The sequence below is a fragment of the Microcaecilia unicolor genome, chromosome 1 (assembly GCF_901765095.1).
Source record: "Microcaecilia unicolor chromosome 1, aMicUni1.1, whole genome shotgun sequence".
Lineage (NCBI taxonomy): Eukaryota > Metazoa > Chordata > Amphibia > Gymnophiona > Siphonopidae > Microcaecilia > Microcaecilia unicolor.
This window is the reverse complement of record NC_044031.1, coordinates 256,368,269-256,388,101: the sequence shown is the minus strand read 5'-3', so window position 1 is coordinate 256,388,101 and position 19,833 is coordinate 256,368,269. Positions and strand designations below refer to the sequence as shown.

Sequence of the window (19,833 nt, the reverse complement as noted above, 5' to 3'; positions counted from 1 at the left end):
CTTCATACCATCAATACTTACATTTTTGAGACTGAGTTTTATTATACTAACTTGTAAAAACTAAGTCTTATTTTTGTTTATCTTCAATGATTCTAAAATACTTAAACTAGATTTTACATTTGGGAGAATATCCTTCATCTTGCCATGAAAGGGAAATGAACATAGTTATATTGTCTGCATATATTAGATGGTGATACATCTTGCAAGATTCTTCTCCAGAGCCACCATCAATTGAGGAGCCATGGGGAAATCCACAACCTAGACTCCATGCAGAAGAAAAGACACCATTTGTTTTCACTGTGTATGATCTACCTAACAGCCTTTAAACCACTCAAGCGCTGGCCCACTGATCCCATAATAGTCCAGTATATCTATTAAAACCTCATGGTCGACTAAATCAAAGGCACTAGACATATCAAACTGCATTAGATTCACCTTTTTACCAATGCTAATTGCCTGTGTAACCTCTGTTAAAGTCATCAGTACGGTTTCTGTACTATTCCATCTTCTGAAACCAGATTGGGATTCATGTAGGGTGTGATGTTGGTCAAAATAATCAATCGGTTATTCAGCAACCATTCCATCTATAATCTTCACCAACAGTGGTATCCATGCAACTGGTCTATAATTTGATGTTGCACTTAGAGAAAAAGAGAAATTGTTTGGAATGGGCATGAGTGTGATGTTGCCTTTCTCTGCCAGGAATTCTCCTATAACAAACAGTCCTGATTGTGCTTTGGTGTATAAACCAGAGAAATTCTGGAGGCACACTTGTTATCAAATATGTAGGACATTTGTCCAATATGCAATGAGATCTAGCAAATCTGTTTATTTACCATTGAACTTCCATAATAGAGGGATGTCTGAATCTAGCCCGATTCAGTTGGACAGGATGCTGGTCTTGATGGACCTTCAGTCTATCCCAGTATGGTTGTACTAAAGTATCCAGTTTTGGTAGTTGTAGGTCTTTCTTTGCCTTGAATATCTTATCCCTATAGAATGAAGCAAGATCTTCAGCTGATGGAACTAATTCGTTGGTTAAAAGTAAATCATTTGGGTTAGATAATTTATTCACTATTAAGTATAGTTTTTTCAAGTCGGGCATTTTTTTCAACTATAGAATCTGATAAGCTATTTAACTAGTTTCATCTTCCCCTTATATACATTGATCGCTTTCCTCCATAGCTCCTTACTTTCTTCTGTAATATTTTTATACCATACCTTTTCTAACTTCCTACATTCCATTTTATTCTTCAACAAATGTTCATTAAACCATTCAACTTTCTTCCTCCCTAAACCATTCAAATTTCTTCCTCCCATAACCTTTCTTAATATGAAAAGGTGCTATGTCGTTTAACACTTCTCTACAGATTCTCTCCCTGTAAAAACTATTGAATCTTTATCATAAACATTATATTGGTTTAAAATTTCAATCATCCTACTCCAGAATTTTGATTCATCAGTCTTTCCCCTAGATTCCCATTGCATAATAACATCCTCTCGTATCTTGCAATCCTTCCTTTTCCACAGTATAATTGCATGTAATTTGTAATGATCTGACCAAATTATTGGTTCTCCCACATAGCCTCTAAGGATCAAATTATCAACAGATTTGGATTTATAAGGCCAAAAAAATCTATTTGATGGCCCGTATTGTGTGTGAGACTTGATAAAGGCAGTACAAAATCCAAATTTGACAAAATGTCATACACCACTTTTGACTTGTTTCAATCATGTTTTCAAGACGAAGGTTAATATCTCCTAATAACAAAACATTAGCATGCTTTAAGCTAATGTTTAAAACAAAATCCATGCAATCTTCCTGCGCTGATCTCCATTTCCCTAGGGGACAGTAAAACAATATACAGGTATCATCTTGAATTGTACAGGCCATTATTTCTATCCCACCACCTAAGTTTCTTTTTCTGATCATATGAATTATCTTATAGTCATTTGGGCAAAGTTCCCTAATGAGTGGATCATCTTTAAAATGGAGCCAAGTCTCCACTATATCAGGCTGCTCCTCTAACCGATCATTAATTGCATTAGCTTTGTTAGCCACATATCTAGCATTTATATAGTACTTTCGTACTGGAATAGATTTAGGTGCATCTATTTCAACCCCTTTATTAATTTTGGTCAGATAAAGTCTAAAGTAAGGGCTAGACTCAACCTTGTTTTTAAACTTCCGTTCTCCATTATGCCTCCTAGTATTGATGGTTTCAATTTGGGAATGCATTAAATTATTCACATCTATTAAAACAGTTTGTCATTGCACACTATAGGATGAACAACAATACACATGATTACTGATACCTGGAATCATAAAACCCCTCTCATCACAAGCTCCCCATAAATCCAACAATAATGAGACAACCAATAAACAATACACCAGTTTCCTCACCAGCGCCATTGTTCTCTGACTTCTTATTAATACAGACAACAAAGAATCTAAGTAATCTTACTTCAAACAGGCCACAAAGTGACTGACTGCTTTCCTCATCTTACGCCAGAGTTAGAACATAACTTCCTTAAAAGTCATAATCTATAAAGCGCAGAAAGTTCGGCGTGACGCCTCAGAAATTGGTTTCGTTATGAGCCCGGAATTGCTGATGATATCACTGTGCATCTTCCGGATTCAAGCACTGGCTCCTTCCATGTCAGATCGCTTGATGGTACACTACAAGGTTAGCCTGAATTCGGCAAACAGAGCCTCTGGAGATGGTGAGAACAGGTGGGTAATGGCCCTTAAAGCGTGTTTCTGGAATATATCTGGTCTGGTCTTCCTGGATGATATTGACCTCTGCAGTTGCTCCTCTAAGGTTGGTTGAAAATAATTCTCATTTTATCGGTCTCTCTTTTTTTGAAAGTTAAATGCTAATGTATTGATTTACTGTGTGTACTTACTCCAGAGATTATAGCAAATCTGCTGATCATGTCCTGATATGATCTCCTTTATCAAGTGGCATCAGCACCATTACCTCCTGCACTAGATCGTGCACTCCATTAAGGACTAGGTCTAGAATTGTTCTCCCTTTGTTGATTCCTGAACCAACTGCTCCATAAAGCAATCCTTAATTTCTTCAAGCAATTTTACCTCCCTAGCATTCCCTAATGTTGCATTTACCCGGTCAATATTCAAATCACCATTATTGTCTTCTCCAGTTTATTAGCCTCTCTAATTTCTGATAACATATCTGCATCTGTCCATCTGGAGGGAAGGGAGAGAGGCGCTGAGCATGTAAGGAAGTGCTGGAGGGAAGGGTTGGAGATGTGAAGCTGAGAAGGGAAGGGAGAGAGTTGCTGGATATGTGGGTGGGAGGGAAGGGGGAGAGGTGCTGGACATGCAAGGGGGCTGGAGCGAAGGGATAGATGTGGTGGATATGTAGGGGTAGGGAAGGGAGAGAGGTGCTGGATATGTGAGGGGGCAGGAGGGAAGGGGGAGATGGACTGGATATGCATTGGAGAGAAGGGGGAGACGTGGACCTGCAAGGGGGGCTGGAACAAAGGGAGAGAGGTGCTGGACCTATGGGAGGGGGAGGGATGTTTAACCAAGAGGATAAAGGAAGAAGGGGGTCAAATGCTGAACCCATAGTGGGAGAGTGAACCAGCTGCATAAGGGGGAAGGAAGAGAGGAGAGGAGCTGGTTGGGGTGGGGTCAGAGAGGAGAGGGACACATTGGTGTGGGGGAAGGCGAAAGGGGACCTAGAGAGGTGAAGAGGAACAGAATGGAGATGATGGGCATTGGGTGGGAGCATGGGGACAGGAACACAGGTGAGATGCTGTATTGGGGTGGCATATGGGCACAGAGGAGCAATGCCCGACATGGGGTTGGGGAGAGAGATATGTGAATAGAGATACAATAGACATGGAGGGGGGAGATATGGGAATAGAAATACAGTAGTTACGGGTAGAGGGAGATATGGGAATAGAGATACAACGAACACAGAATGGAGATACTGGGCATGGGGTACATGGGTGCGCAGAGGAATGATGATGGATTTGGGGATATGAACACAGGGGAGATGCTTGACAAAGAAATGTGTGGACACAGAGATGGGAAATGGATGGTAGACATGGAGACAGAAGTAATGTCAAATGGAGACAGAAGTAATGTCAAATGGACGGGAAAGACAGAGGGAAGCAGAAACCAGAGACTGGGACCAATATGATTTGAAAGATAAAATGACCAAAAAGGTACAAAAAATTATTTTTATTTTCTTTTTTGTGATTAGAATATGTCATTTTATTTTCTATTTTGTGATTAGAATATGCCAGATCTGGCATATGTCAGACATGACTGGGTCCCAGGGAAGTAATCTGGGAGAGGACCCCAAAGCCCATTACCTTCTTCAGCTTCTGGCAGGCTTGGGACTTTTTCTGGCCAGAGAGCCAAGCACAATTACCCTAGTTGCAACTCCCCCCCCCCCCCCCCCCCCAAATACTATCCCTGGCATGTGCTATCTTTGTATTTTCCACAGGAGAAAATGTGTTTCTTGTTTCTCTAATGTTGTATTACATGCAAGGTCTGGCTTCTTGGGGTTTGTGTATTTGGCATTCTCCAAGGACAAGCAGGCTGCTTGTTCTCACTGATGGGTCGGCGTCCACGGTAGCCCAGGAACGGCAATTTTCCAGAGCAAAATAACAAAAACTTTGCCAGAGCCTTCCAGTGAGCGGGGCGCGGCTGTTTTCCCCGCCCATCGCGCAAGAGTCCCGCTCAGTTTTTTCTTTTTCCGCGGTGGAGAGTGGCTGCTTCGTCGTTCTCTCTCCTCAGCCTAGAGAAAGTGCCTTCGTTTTGCTGAGTTTTTCGGAGTGTTTTTTCTCCTTCTTTAGTCTTATTTTCTTTATCCTGTCCACAAAACTTTAAAAAAAAATTCCCTTATTTCTTAGTTTGGCCCTTTTAAGTTTCCTTTCGTTTTCGTCGCGGCCGTCTTTCTCATTTTTGTGCCCTTTTAATTGGCACAATCGAGAATTTTGACTTCGCCGCCACGATTTTTCCGTCCATGTCATCGAGGACTCCCAGCAGCTTCAAGAAGTGTACTCAGTGCAACCGGTCGATCTCAGGTACCGATCCCCACACGTGGTGTCTTCACTGCCTTGGGCCCGACCATCGCCCAGACGCATGTAAGTTGTGTCTTAGCCTTAAAAGGCGGACACAAGTGTCGAGAAGAGCTGTTCAGGACCCTCTTTTTGGAGCTTTGATCGGTTTTTCGGCGTCGACAGCGGTACCGAGGTCGGCGGCGTCCATTTCGGCACCGAAGATGGCATCGACTTCAGGAGTGCAGGTAATGGCTGTCCAGAGACCACCACACGCTGGGAGCAGTAAGCCGTCAAGTGGGTCTCCACCTTCCTCGAAGTCTCCTGCTGTGCAGGCCCACCGGGACCAACCTCTTTCGAATCCGACCCCGAGGAGCCACGTGGATGCCACGTCCTCATCGGTACCAAGGAGTATCAATGACGTGCGTCGAACGAAGGCGAAGAAGCATTGTCATCGGTCTTCCAAGCATGGTACCAGGAGCTCCGGGGCGTTGAAGGATTTGCCACCCGTGAAGCGCCGACGCCGGGAGGACTGCTCACCCTCCATTCAAGAGTTGCTGGTGCGTCAGTCTCCGGGCAGTCCGTTACCGCCTCCTTGACCTCCACAGATTCTGACGCCGATTCTTGCACCGACCCCGCAGCCTTGCTCGACAGCGACTCTAGACAAGTGCATCCGAGCCATTCTTCCAAGTCTTCTGGAAGGGTTGCTGCATCAATCTGCTCAGGCACTGGGAGTGTTTGCGCACTCCGTACTGTCGATGGAAGCGGCAGCTGGCTCTATGCCTGTGGTGAGGTCTCCGATGCTGGTGCTGCCTGCGGCATCGGCGTCAGCTGCCACTCAGGTCGACTTCTCGACATCGAGTACATGGTTCCTCGGCGTCGAGACGGACCCGGTTTCGGACTGCAGTTAAGGAACTCTTGTCCGATACCGATGAGGATGCCTCGTGGGATGAAGGGTAAGATCCCAGGTATTTCTCTTCTGAAGATTCTTGTGGTCTTCCCTCTGATCCTACTCCTTCACCAGAAAGAAAGCTTTCTCCCCCGGAGAGTCTTTCTTTCTCTTCATTTGTCCGGGAAATGTCTGTGGCTATTCCCTTCCTTGTGGTATCTGAGGATGAGCCCAGGACTGAGATGCTCGATGTCCTTGACTATCCTTCACTACCTAAGGAGTCATCCACGGTTCCTTTGCATAATGTGCTCAAGGAGACACTTATGCGGAACTGGATGAAACCACTAAATAATCCCACCATTCCCAAGAAAGCTGAGTCCCAATATCGGATTCACGGAGAACCTGAGCTGATGAAGTCGCAGTTGCCTCACGACTCTATGGTTGTGGATTCCACTCTCAAGAGAGCCAGGAGTTCTAGAGACTTTGCCTCGGCGCCCCCGGGAAGAGAATCTAGAGCCCTCGACTCTTGTGGGAGAAAGGCGTATCAGGCCTCTATGCTCGTTGCCAAAATTCAATCCTACCAGCTCTACACGAGCATTCACTTGAGGAACACGGTGAAGCAACTGGCAGACTTGGTTGATAAGCTCCCTCCGGAGCAGACCAAGCCTTTTCAGGAGGTGGTCAGGCATCAGGAGGCGTGTGGTAAATTTCTGTCCAGGGGTGCTTACGATTCTTTTGATGTTGCATCCAGAACCGCTGCCCAAGGTATAGTGATGCGCAGACTCTCATGGCTGCGGGCCTCTGACCTGGACAATCGAGTCCAGCAGCGGATTGCGGATGTCCCTTGCCGGGGGGATAATATTTTTGTTGAGAAAGTCGAACAAGTGGTTGATCAGATCACTCAGCGGGAAACTGCTATGGACAATCTCTCCCGCCGGGCGCCTTCTGCTACTACCTCATCAGGTAGACGATTTTTCAGGGGAAGGAAGAATGCTCCCTATGCTTATAAGAAGCGTAGGTGCAATCCTTCTTCTCGACAGCCTTCTCAGGCTTATCCCCAGCGCGCTCATTCTCGTCAACAGCGTGCGCCAAGGCAAGCCCCTGTGGCTCCCCAGCAAAAGCAAGGGATGGGCTTTTGACTGGCTCCAGTTGAGCATAGCCGCTGTAAAAGTGTCCGTGCCGGACGACTTACCGGTCGGGAGGGAGGTTAAAACTTTTCACCACAGGTGGCCTATTGTAACCTCCGATCGGTGGGTTCTTCAAATAGTCCATTTAGGATACTCCCTCAATTTGAAATCCAGACCTTCAAATTGCCCACCTGGAGCTCAATCCTTCAGCTTCCAGCACAGGCAGGTACTTGCAGAGGAACTCTCAGCCTTTCTCAGGGCCAATGCGGTCGAGCCCGTTCCACCAGGGCAAGAAGGGCTGGGCTTCTATTCCAGGTACTTTCTTGTGCAAAAGAAAACAGAGGGGATGCATCCCATCCTAGACCTAAGGGCCCTGAACAAATTCCTAGTCCCACAAAAGTTCAGGATGGTTTCCCTGGGCACCCTTCTTCCCATGATTCAGGAAAACGATTGACTTTGCTCTCTGGACTTAAAAGGATGCTTATACACACATCCCGATACGTCCAGCTCACAGGAGATATCTTCTATTCTGTCTGGGAGTGCAGCACTTCCAGTATTGTGTGCTGCCCTTTGGTCTGGCGTCTGCGCCCAGGGTCTTTACAAAATGCCTGGCAGTAGTTGCAGCATCGCTACGCAGACTGGGAGTGCATGTGTTCCCTTATCTCGACGATTGGCTGGTGAAGAACACCTCAGAGGCAGGAGCTCTACAGTCCATGCAGATGACTATTCAACTGCTGGAGCTACTCGAGTTTGTTATAAATTACCTCAAGTCCCATCTTTTCCCTGTTCAGAAACTGGAATTTATCTGCGCTCTGCTGGACTCGCGGACGGCTCGTGCCTATCTTCCAGAAGCGAGAGCAGACAATCTTCTGTCTCTAGTTTCCATGGCCAGGGCTCTCAGCAGATCACAGCTCGGCAGGTGTTGAGAGACTTCAAGGCCATATGGCCTCCACAGTCCATGTGACACCCATGGCCCATCTTCACATGAGATCAGCTCATTGGACCCTAGCTTCTCAGTGGATCAAGCTGCAGGGGATCTAGAGGATGCAATCCAGCTATCGACCGATTTTCACAATTCCCTCAGTGGTGGACAATTCGATCCAATTTGACCTTGGGACGTCCCTTTCAAATTCCTCAGCCACAAAAAGTGCTGACAACTGATGCATCCCTCCTGTGGTGGGGAGCTCATGTCAATGGGCTTCACACTCAAGGAGTTTGGTCCCTCCAGGAAACAGGTCTTCAGATCAATCTTCTGGAGTTGCGAGTTGTCTGGAACGCTCTCAAGGCTTTCAGAGATCGGCTGTCCAATCAAATTATCCAAATTCCAACAGACAATCAGGCTGCCATGTACTACATCAATAAGCAGGGGTGCACCGGATCTTGCCCCCTGTATCGGGAAGCCGTCTAGATGTGGCTTTGGGCTCGCCGTTACGGCATGTTTCTCCAAGCCACTTATCTGGCAGACGTAAACAACAGTCTGGCCGACAGACTGAGCAGGATAATGAAACCTCACGACTGGACACTCAATTCGGGCGTCGTACGCAAGATCTTCCGAGAGTGGGGCACCCCCTCGGTGGATCTTTTTGCCACTCAGATCAATCACAAGGTTCCTCAGTTCTGTTCCATTCTTCAGGCCCATGGCAGACTAGCGTCGGATGCTTTTCTCCTTCATTGGGGGAAGGGCCTTCTGTATACAGATCCTCCCATACCTCTGGTGAGAAAGACTTTGCTGAAACTCAAGCAAGACTGCGGAACCATGATTCTGATTGCTCCCTTCTGGCCGCAGATTTGGTTCCTCCTTCTTGTGGAGTTGCCCTCCGAAGAACCATGGAGATTGGACTGTTTTCCAACCCTCATAACTCAGAACAAAGGGGTGCTTCTACATTCCAACCTCCGGTCTCTGGCTCTCGCGGCCTGGATGTTGAGAGTGTAGAATTTGCTTCCTTGGGTCTCTCTGAGGGTGTCTCTCGGGTTTTGCTTGCTTCCAGGAAAGATTTCACGAAGAGGTGGTACTTTTTCAAATGGAGGAGGTTTGCCATCTGGTGTGATAGCAAGGCCCTAGATACTCGCTCTTGTCCTACACAGACCCTGCTTAAATACCTTTACACTTGTCAGAGTCTGGTCTCAAGACCAACTCCATAAGAGTTCATCTTAGCGCAATTAGTGCTTACCATCAACTTGTAGAGGGTAAGCCTATCTCTGGACAACTTTTAGTTGTTCGCTTCATGAGAGGTTTGCTTTTGTCAAAGCCCCCTGTCAAACCTCCACCAGTGTCATGGGATCTCACCATCGTTCTCACCGAGCTGATGAAGCCTCCTTTGAATTCCTGCCATCTGAAGTACTTGACCTGGAAGGTCATTTTCTTGGTGGCTGTTACTTCAGCTTGTAAAGTCAGTGAGCTCCAAGCCTTGGTAGTGCATGCTCCTTATCTCAAGTTTCATCACAACAGAGAAGACCTCTGCACGCACCCTAAGTTTTTGCCGAAGGTGGTGTCTGAGTTCAATCTAAACCTGTCAATTGTCTTGCCAACATTTTTTCCCCATCCTCATACCCGCCCTGCTGAATGTGAGTTGCACACCTTGGACTGCAAGAGAGCTTTGGCCTTTTACGTGGAGCGGACAAGCCCCTTCAGACAGTCCGCCCAAATGTTTGTTTCTTTTGATCCCAACAGAAGGGGAGTCGCAGTTGGGAAATGCACTATTTCCAATTGGTTAGCAGATTGCATTTCCTTCACTTATGCCCAAGCTGGGCTGAATCTTGAGGGTCATGTCACGGCTCATAGTATTAGAGCCATGGCAGCGTCAGTGGCCCACTTGAAGTCAGCCACTATAGAAGAGATTTGCAAGGCTGCGACGTGGTCATCAATCCACACATTCACATCTTACTACTGCCTTCAGCAGGATACCCGACGCGACAGTTGGTGCTGCAGAATCTGTTCTGGGTTTAGGATCCAACTTCACCCCCCTAGGCCCATTTTTATTCTGTTCCAGGCTGCAATCTCAGTTAGATGTTTCTGCCTTGGGTCAATCTGTTATCTCCTCGCCATTGCGAGGCCCAATTGACCTTTTTTGTTATTTTGAGTGAGCCTGGGTGCTAGGGATACCCCATCAGTGAGAACAAGCAGCCTGCTTGTCCTTGGAGAAAGCGAAGATACATACCTGTAGCAGTTATTCTCCGATGACAGCAGGCTGATTGTTCTCACAAACCCGCCCACCTCCCCTTTGGAGGAGTTGTCCTTTAATTCTTGCTTTTGGATATAACTGAGCGGGACTCTCGTGCGACGGGCAAGAACATGGCCGCACATGCGCGCTGGAAGGCTCTGGCAAAGTTTTTATTTTGCTCTGGAAAATTGCCGTTCCTGGGCCGCCGTGGCTGCCAACCCATCAGTGAGCCTGCTGTCCTCAAAGAATACCTGCTACAGGTATATATCTTCGCTTTTCTGTTCTGTGTGTGTGGCCTGAGGTATTCTGTCACCATGAGGATTCTACGTAGCATTCTGCAGTAATTTGGATTGTTAGGTGCATCGATATTTTAGGGTCCCAGTGTAATATTTAGGGCACTACCTTTTCATAGGTAGGATCCTTGTTTTGGAAGTTAGTTCTGACATGGTAGATTTGCTCTAAATTCTGAGTGACTTTTTCTCTATAGATTTTTTTAAATTACTTTGCAACAGGGGCGTATCTGCGTGGGGCCACAGGGGCCTGGGACCTCAACCCCCGCCAGCCGACCCGAGGTCTTTAAAGTTCTTCTTCGTCCTCCATGGCCGTGCTGCTGTTGAAAGCTGTTGAATCCAGTTCGGAGTCTGACGTCGCAGCACGTTGTACTTGCAGGATGCTCTGCCCCCCCTCTACCACCGGAGTCCAGATACGCCCCTGCTTTGCAATATGTCTATTATTAAGATTAGCAAAATTTCTTTGTACGATGAGTTTTATGGGGAAATGTCCTTGCTGTGCTCTGCATCCATTGTTGGTGGAAGGCCAGGAGGTTCTCTGGATGTGGAATGTATTTGGCTTCAATACCATATGTGTGATGGAGGACCGTGGCTCAGTGGGAGCTGAAGAAGAGTGTGCAGTTTCTTGTATTACCCTTAGCTCTCAATTGGCCACTGAAGCCTGCATTGCTACCCTCATTGAAGTAATTGGGAGTGAGCTAGAGGTAGAGCATGGGGTGGGGTACGGGCAAAGCATGGGTGCATTAGGTGACTGTTTTTTTTCTACTACTACTGTTTAGCATTTCTATAGCGCTACAAGGCATACGCAGCGCTGCACAAACATAGAAGAAAGACAGTCCCTGCTCAAAGAGCTTACAATCTAATAGACAAAAAATAAAGTAATCAAATCAATTAATGTGTACAGGAAGGAGGAGAGGAGGGTAGGTGGAGGCGAGTGGTTACGAGTCAAAAGCAATGTTAAAGAGGTGGGTTTTCAGTCTAGATTTAAAGGTGGCCAAGGATAGGGCAAGACGTAGGGGCTCAGGAAGTTTATTCCAGGCGTAGGGTGCAGCGAGACAGAAGGCGCAAAGTCTGGAGTTGGCAGTAGTAGAGAAGGGAACAGATAAGAAGGATTTATCCATGGAGCGGACTGCAATGGAAGGGGTGTAGGGAAGGACGAGTGTGGAGAGATACTGGGGAGCAGCAGAGTGAGTACATTTATAGGTTAGTAGAAGACGTTTGAACAGGATGCGAAAACAGATAGGGAGCCAGTGAAGCGACTTAGGAGAGGGGTAGTATGAGTAAAGCGACCCTGGCGGAAGACGAGACGGGCAGCAGAGTTTTGAACCGATTGGAGAGGGGAGAGGTGACTAAGTGGGAGGCCAGCAAGAAGCAGATTGCAGTAGTCCAAACAAGAGGTGACAAGGGTGTGGATGAGGGTTTTGGTAGGGTGCTCGGAAAGAAAGGGGCAGATTTTACGGATGTTGTAAAGAAAGAAACGACAGGTCTTGGCGATCTGCTGGATATGAGCAGAGAAGGAGAGAGAAGAGTCAAAGACGACCCAAAGGTTTTGAGCTGAGGAGACAGGGAGCTCATCTGGCTGGTTTGGCTTCCATGGACTTTTGTCCTAAATGTTCAGCCGCAGGGGCTTCACTGGGACATTTATTTTAGACTTGCCCCATGGTTCTGGCCTTTTGGAAGCAGCTTCTGGCTAGGATTTCTATTTGGTGGTCCTGCAGACTTCATCTGGAAGGATCCTAAAATCCTATTTGGGAGTTTCAAATTAAGCAGCCTGTGCCTGGGGGGCATGAAAGGTTTTCTAGGCTGGGCAGTGCTTTTGGCTTAAAAAAAACAACCTATTTTGATTGCCTGGCTCTCCCCACCTCTGCCTGATCTACAACCCATCTTGCAACTACGATTGGAGTGTGTGGATGTACACGATTTCAACTCCCCTGCAGGTTTGACATTTCAACCAGTTTGGGAGTGCTTTAGACTCCTGTGGAATCTAGCAGAATCTGTCATGTTGGTCACACATGCAAAACTCAGGCCCCACCAAACATAGAACAAGAAACTACAAATTAGAAATAGAAATACTTATGCAGACTGTACTGGAAACGCCAAAAGGCCAGGATTGTGCATGCCATCCAACACTGTAAAAATAGAAACAGAATGACTTTCATCTTGTACTGAGTAAAATACAATGACAACAAAGGTACACATTTCCCAAAGTTGACAAATTTGATATACTGAAAATGAAAATAAATGCATTTTTCTACCTTTATCTTTGCATTTTATTTTTCCAATTGTGTTGGTACCACACTCTCCTCTGCTGTCCTGTTTTCTCTTTCCAGTCTGTTGTACTTCTGTTTCTCCACTCTCCTCCTTATATATATCTGTGACATATTGATCTTTCCCTTTTTAGCTCTACTGTTTTTTTTTTCTGCCTCACACTCAAATTTCATCCTTTATCACCATCCAGTTCCCAGTCTCCTTTTTACCTTTCAGTTGTCTATTTTTCATTTCCTCCCTAATCCTCCTTTTTCATGTCTTTCATGCCTTCTGCAGCCTCTTGTTCCTGTCTGTCTTTTTCCACTCCCCATTTTCACCCTTTGAAATCTGAGCTGCTTTCTTGTCTAATACCCTTAAAAGTAGGGTTACCATATGGATACAGAAAGTGAAAGTGCCTTGTTGCTTTGTAGCTTTTATGAGACATGGGGTAAGGAATAATATATTGTAGAGGCATATATTCGAGTTATTCCCCAAGTTTTCCACGTCATCACTGTGACCCCTGACGCAGGTGCTAGTCACCGAAACACGGCCCGTGTCGGGTCTTTTTGTCAAGGCTCATTCATTAAAGAACTGTGTTCCATTTTTAAAGGCCCGTGGTGCTGTTTTTTTTTGTTTTGTCCAGAAAAAGGAGGACAGATTGAGCCAGTCTGGGTTTTACTTCCATTGCTTTCAATTGAAGGAAAACCCGGACTGGATCAATGTGTCCTCCTTTTTCTGGAGCCATATGGTAACCCTACTTAAAAGGCCTAGTTTGGGAATTGGATTTGATGTACCACCTTTCTGAGGTTACAATCAAAGCAGTTTGCAAATTATATATAAATAATTATTTTGTACTTGGGGCAATGAAGGGTTAAGTAACATGCCCAGAGTCGCAAGGAGCTGCAGTGAGAATGGAAGTCCTTCACTCATTTATTCTGAGCCATCCTTTTTTCTGTCTCTGATTCTATCCTTTCACCACCTCTGCATCTTTATTTCTTCATTTTGTTTTTCTTCTTCCTCATTTCTCCCCCCCCCCCCCCCCCCCCCCCCCCCCCCGGCTTCACCAACACGACATGGTTGAAGCATGCCTAGATTCTTCCATTTCTATCTTCTTCCCCTGATTAGCATAGCCCCTTCTGTCTGCTGCTCCCATCACTTCCATACCTAACATGTCCCCTTTATTTAGCTCTGATGTTGACACCAATGCCATATTTGCTGACCCCAGCCTTTAAATCTGGTGCCCAAGCATCAGAAACAAAAGCAGGCACATAGCCTTGGAGCCCATGGAGACACTAAAAACCTATCTCATACCCATCCTCTCTGACTTTGTTTTCAAGGTGTAGGGATGCAGCAAGTTCTTAATCATGTACATGGGATCAAAGGCCCTATGCCTGCTTCTATTCGTCATTCTTCTTGCTACTATGCCAGCACTTCTCCTGAGGGCCATACCTTGCCCTTCCCTTTGGTATGCTTCTGCTGTACATATACTGTGCTTTTCATAGGTTAAAGACTTAAGACAAGTCATTTTTGTGAGTACATAACAAAATTTTTTGCAGGAGCCTCAATTTTCAGCATTTTGCCACATAAAGGGAAATGTTTACTAAGGAGAAGCATGTTCTTTGAATCCAATGCAGAATAATTTTTTCTAGTACCAAAAGAAAATTTCATGCTCAAGTATTTATATGACTTGTTGTTGAATCATATATTACATAAGTTATTTTGCAGCCCCCTTGTTTCAGTTCATAAGTATTTAATACAGATGTTTGGTTGAAAAAATTACTACCCAGTATGCAAAACTGGAATAATTTTCTTTCTTCCCCCCCCCCCCCCCCCCCCCCTCTCCGCACCCCTTTTGAATAACAAGAGTGCAATAGAATCACTTTTTGGAGCATCGCTAACGGGCATTGCCTATTCCCTCTTTGCGGGGCAACCTCTTACTATACTTGGAAGCACAGGACCAGTTCTAGTGTTTGAAAAAATACTCTTCAAATTCTGCAGGTCAGTAATTTATCATAGCTATGTACAGTTGTTTTCTGATCTGACAGCAGCATGTCGGCAAGGCTGGTCATGAAGTGGGTAATGTTGATATACTCTGGTGCAAGCTTAAAGAATTGTACTTATATGTATATGTTGTTTATAATTTTGTATTTCTGTTAAAGTATATTGGATGGGAATGTTTATAATTTTAGCACAAGGTGTGTGTGTATGTGTATATATATATATATATATATATATATATATATATATATATATATGTGTGTGTGTGTGTGTGTGTGTGTGTGTGTGTGTGTGTGTGTGCGTATATATAGAGCGGCAGGCAAATTAAATTTTTTAATCGCGATTAAAGGTAGGGCATAACCAGCAGTCCATTTGGGGGGGGGGGGGGGGCAGGGATATCATTAGATATCCACATTAGATATCACATTAGATATCATATCTTTGTTGATGAGGATATAGTTGTAATTGTAACTGTCGGTTCTGTGACCTTTATGAGGTGGAGATCAGGCTATCAAAAGTAAAAAAGTAATCTTCTGCACCTGGCTGGGTTGACACTGCTTAATCCAAGAGACCCTCCATGAGGTGGAGATCAGGCTATCAAAAGTAAAAAAAAAAGCAATCTTCTGCACCTGGCTGGGTTGACGCTGCTTAATCCAGCAGACCCTCCTCAAAGTTTTGTAGATCTAATGTGGTAGAGAGAATAAAGAATAACACAATCCAGATAACCAGCTCTATACAGAGGATATCCTGCAGCACAAGACAGATTTTGAGGCAGAGGACGGGGAACATGCAGAAGCAGCTACAGACCATACCAACAAGTGAACAGAGAACGCCAACTGGACAGTTGGAAATAGAGATTCCTATCTTTAATCTATCCAGCATTACCCTGTCCACCACAGAATGTCAAGTATTACAAAAAGGCTTTCTTTCATACCAACTAATCAATAGAATGCATTTCAGACCCGTGTGGATCTTTTCAAATTCATTAGAAAACTCAGTAGTATACCATCCTTTTCAGGTACCACTCCAAGCATTGATTTCTCTGTCGTCAAGAAACAGTCAAAATGGATGCCGCGAGGCCTGATCAACCTGCTTATTCAGACATTTAATAAATTGTATACACCGAGGCATAGAAGCTATGGAGCGTAAGGAAAAACAATGTTTTTATAATCAAACCAAAGATAAGGCAACAGCAGTACAATCACTGGCAGACAATCAATATATATAAATGGCGAGTGTCGTACTCGCAAATGCGCAGTAGAGACCCTCTCTGCCCCGCCCCCGCGTCAATACGTGATGACAAGGGCAGAACAGAGAGGGTCTCTACTCCGCATTTGCGAGGGACACCGCCGTCGCTATCGCTCCCCCCACCCGGAGTCGCCGCCGCCGCCACCCACCTTCCACCCAGTCGGGCCCTCGCTCCGCTATTGAAACAGCGAGGGCACGCAGCACACAGCTCTGCTGAGCTGCCGTCGGCCTTCCTTCTTCTATGCCTTTGTCCCGCCCTCGACGACGTTATGTCACACGAGGGCGGGACACAGGCAGAGAAGAAGGAAGGCCACGGCAGCTCAGCAGTAGAGCTGTGTGCTGCGTGCCCTCGCTGTTTCAATAGCGGAGCGAGGGCCCGACCGGGTGGAAGGTGGGTCGGCGACGGCTCCGGGGGGGGGGGGGGACTAACTCGGAGGGGGAGCGGCAGCGACGAACTCGGCGGCGGGGTGGGGGGCCTTTCACCCCCCCCCCCCCCCCTTCCTATACTAGCCCGTTTTTACGGGCTGAACGGCTAGTACTGATATAAATGTGATTGTGAAACAAAACCTAATCTCTCAGGACATCAATAAGGCTGAGAGAGCACCGAGATGTACTTAAATAGAGGACAACTATAGTCCAAGATGTTAGGCATGATACAGATACTGGAGTATGGTATTCAGAGGATAGCAAAGGGGTACTTGTTTGCCGTTAGTAAAGTGCCAGATTGAAGACCTGAGAGGTCTTTTAGAAGAGATGGATACTGTAGATGGGTTCTGAGAGTGGAGCATAAAGATGTTGCAGGATCATGCAATAGTCTGCCTTATGATCCTGGTAGACCAGTTCAGCCAAGTGGATTGTGATTAAGCCTGCAGATAAAGGTGGGAGGTATCGTCATCTTAGATCGTTCAGACTATATCCATGAAATTGAATGTCAGCTTGAAGACGCCCATAATATTATGTCCATTTACCTTCAGATCCCACACCTACAATACAGATTGAGATCAGGACCATTGTTGAATTTGCATCTAAAGCAGGATATTTGACTTCAAAAAAATCACAACTCCTATTAATTGAAAATCCCATTATTCCAACATATATATAATTCCAAAATTTCTTCCTCAGACCGTATGTACCCACGATTGCCTCTTATATTCGCGATTCATCACACATGATACAACTCCTGGAAGGCTTAGTTGGGAATCATTAATAACATCATTTTATTTATTTATTTTTAGCATTTATATCCCACAATTTCCCACCCACGGGCAGGCTCAATGTGGCTTACAACAGTTTGTAAAAACATACATCAATTCAGCAAACAATCAATCAATTTCTTAGAAGTGTAAGAGAGAAAGGGTACTAGCAAAGAAGGGAAAAAGAAAGAGGAGTGGTAAGCAATATGATGCCTTCACAGAGACAGTTCAGAAGTAAGAGATGCTAGGCGGGATTTGATCGTAAGCTTTTCCAAATAAAAAGGTCTTGAGGCGTTTTTTGAAGGGTGATCAGGAGTAAGTTTCACTAATTTAGGTAGACCATTCCACAAATGAACGCTAATATAGGAGAAGGTGGATGCGTAGGTGGTCTTGTACTTGAGGCCACTATATACTGGGTAATGGAGATTTAGGTACGAACGAGCTGATCTGTGAGAGTTCCTAGGTGGCAAGTTGATAAGCCCCATATATGCTGGGGCTTCACCATAGATGATTTTATGTACCCGAGTGCAAATTTTAAAAGTGATTCGGCCCTTGACAGGAAGCCAGTGCAGTTTCTCACGCAGTGGTCTTGAACTTTCGAATCTCGATGTACCATAAATTAGCCTAGCAGCTGTATTCTGGGCAGTTTGTAGAGTTTTTTTAGAAGCATATCTTTGCAGCCTGTATATATTCCATTGCAGTAATCAAGGCGGCTTAGTGATTGAACTAAGTTGCAAAAGACTTCTCTAGGAAAATAAGGTTTTATACGTTTCAGTTTCCAAAGAGAGAAGAACATGTGTCTGGTGGTAGAGTTCGTATGTTGCTCCAGTGTTAAGTTTCTATCAACAATTACTCCTAATATTTTTAGGTTCTTAGAGATTGGTAAGGCAAACTCAGGAGTGATTAATGTTGGGGGCACGTATTTGTTATAGGGAGAGGAGAGTATTAGGCAATGAGTTTTCTCAGTATTGAGTTTTAACTTAAATGAGTTGGCCCAATCTAGCATAGTGTGTAAACCAAGTCTTATTTCATTGGTTATCTCGCTTAGGTCTTTTTTAAAAGGAATAGAGATTGTGATGTCATCTGCTTAAATAAACGGGTTGAGACCAAGTTTGGATGGGCTGTGGCCAGAGGAATCAACATTATATTGAAGAGAGTTGGCGAAAGTGGGGAGCCCTGTGGCACACCACAGTCTGCCTTCCAAACAGGAGATAAGCTTGAGCTGGAGTTCACTTGGTAGGTTCTTGAGTTTAAAATGCCTTTCAACCATGCTAATACATTTCCACTGGCTCCAAAGTAATCGAGGAGCTGCAGTAGGATGTGATGATTCAGCATGTCAAAAGCGCTAGACATGTCAAATTGTAATAGCAAAATACTCTTTCCTACAGCTATTTCCCTTTTAACGTTGGTCAGGAGTGTGACGTGCACAGATTCAATACTATGGAGTGGACGGAATCCCGACTGTGAGTCAAGCAAAATATTGAACTTGTCCAAATACTCGTTGAGTTGTTTGTTCACCATGCTCTCCATTAATTTTACAAAAAGCGGAATAGATGCAGTCAGCCGATAGTTGGTAAGATCTTGGCATCTTTGGGAATCGGGGTGAGTAAGATGTTTCCATATTTTACAGGGAGCTTTCCTTTACCAAGCATGAAGTTAAAATGTAGCGTCAAATCAGTGAGGAAGCAGTTAGGGGCACATTGGAGTAAGTAGTTCGGGCAAATATCTAGTTTACAAAATTTCCTTGAGAATCTGCGGAACTCCTGCATGACAGAATCAACAGAGAGAGGTGTGAAAACAATCGGTCAACTGGGTGCTCTCCTGTTCCCTGATCCAGACCACTGATAAAATCACTAACGCTTGAATTGTTCTGAGGTAGGGAACTCTGTAATTTTATGAGTTTTTCTTTGAAAAACTTGGCCAGATTTTCAGCAGATGGGACATCTTTACTGGAAGATGTGAGCGTGGTAGTATCCATTAATTTGTGAACAAAAAAGTAGAGATTTCTCGTGTCATTGTAATCCGGGCCTGTTTTGTTTTTGTTACATTTGTAACCCGCGCTTTCCCACTCATGGCAGGCTCAATGCGGCTTACATATTGTATACAGGTACTTATTTGTACCTGGGGCAATGGAGGGTTAAGTGACTTGCCCAGAGTCACAAGGAGCTGCCTGTGCCTGAAGTGGGAATCAAACTCAGTTCCCCAGGACCAAAGTCCACCACCCTAACCACTAGGCCACTAGAGTTTTTTAGATTGCCTAATTGCATATTTGTACATTCTCTGAGATTGCTTCCATGCATTGAGATGATGAGTGTCCTGGTGCTTTCTCCAGGCCCTTTCAAGTCTTCTGCTATTGGTTTTGAGTTTCTTGAGTTTCTTAAGATCATCATTAAACCATGGGGCAGCGACGTTCCTTTTTGTTGTCCTTGTTCTGAGGGGTGCTATGGTATCCAGAATTTTTCTGCATCGTTCTTCCCAGTGTGAGAAGAAGTTTCTGGAATCCACCAGTTCTGGCCAATCTGTCTCGTAGATTGACTGCCAGAATACCTTAGAGTCAGTATAACCTCTTGTATTGTATGTCGTTTGGGTTTGAGTGTGCTGTGGACCTTTTACCTGCCATAAAATGGAACATTTGAGCTTAAA

At 45.1% G+C, this 19,833-nt stretch overlaps 1 protein-coding gene across 1 annotated transcript in view; it reads left to right on the top strand.

Moving 5' to 3' along the window:
* SLC4A7 (solute carrier family 4 member 7) overlaps positions 1 to 19,833 on the top strand; it is a 413,178-nt gene that overhangs the window by 244,519 nt on the left and 148,826 nt on the right. The window contains 1 exon segment of the mRNA XM_030205798.1: positions 14,616 to 14,749. Coding sequence (XP_030061658.1) covers positions 14,616 to 14,749 — 134 coding nt within the window.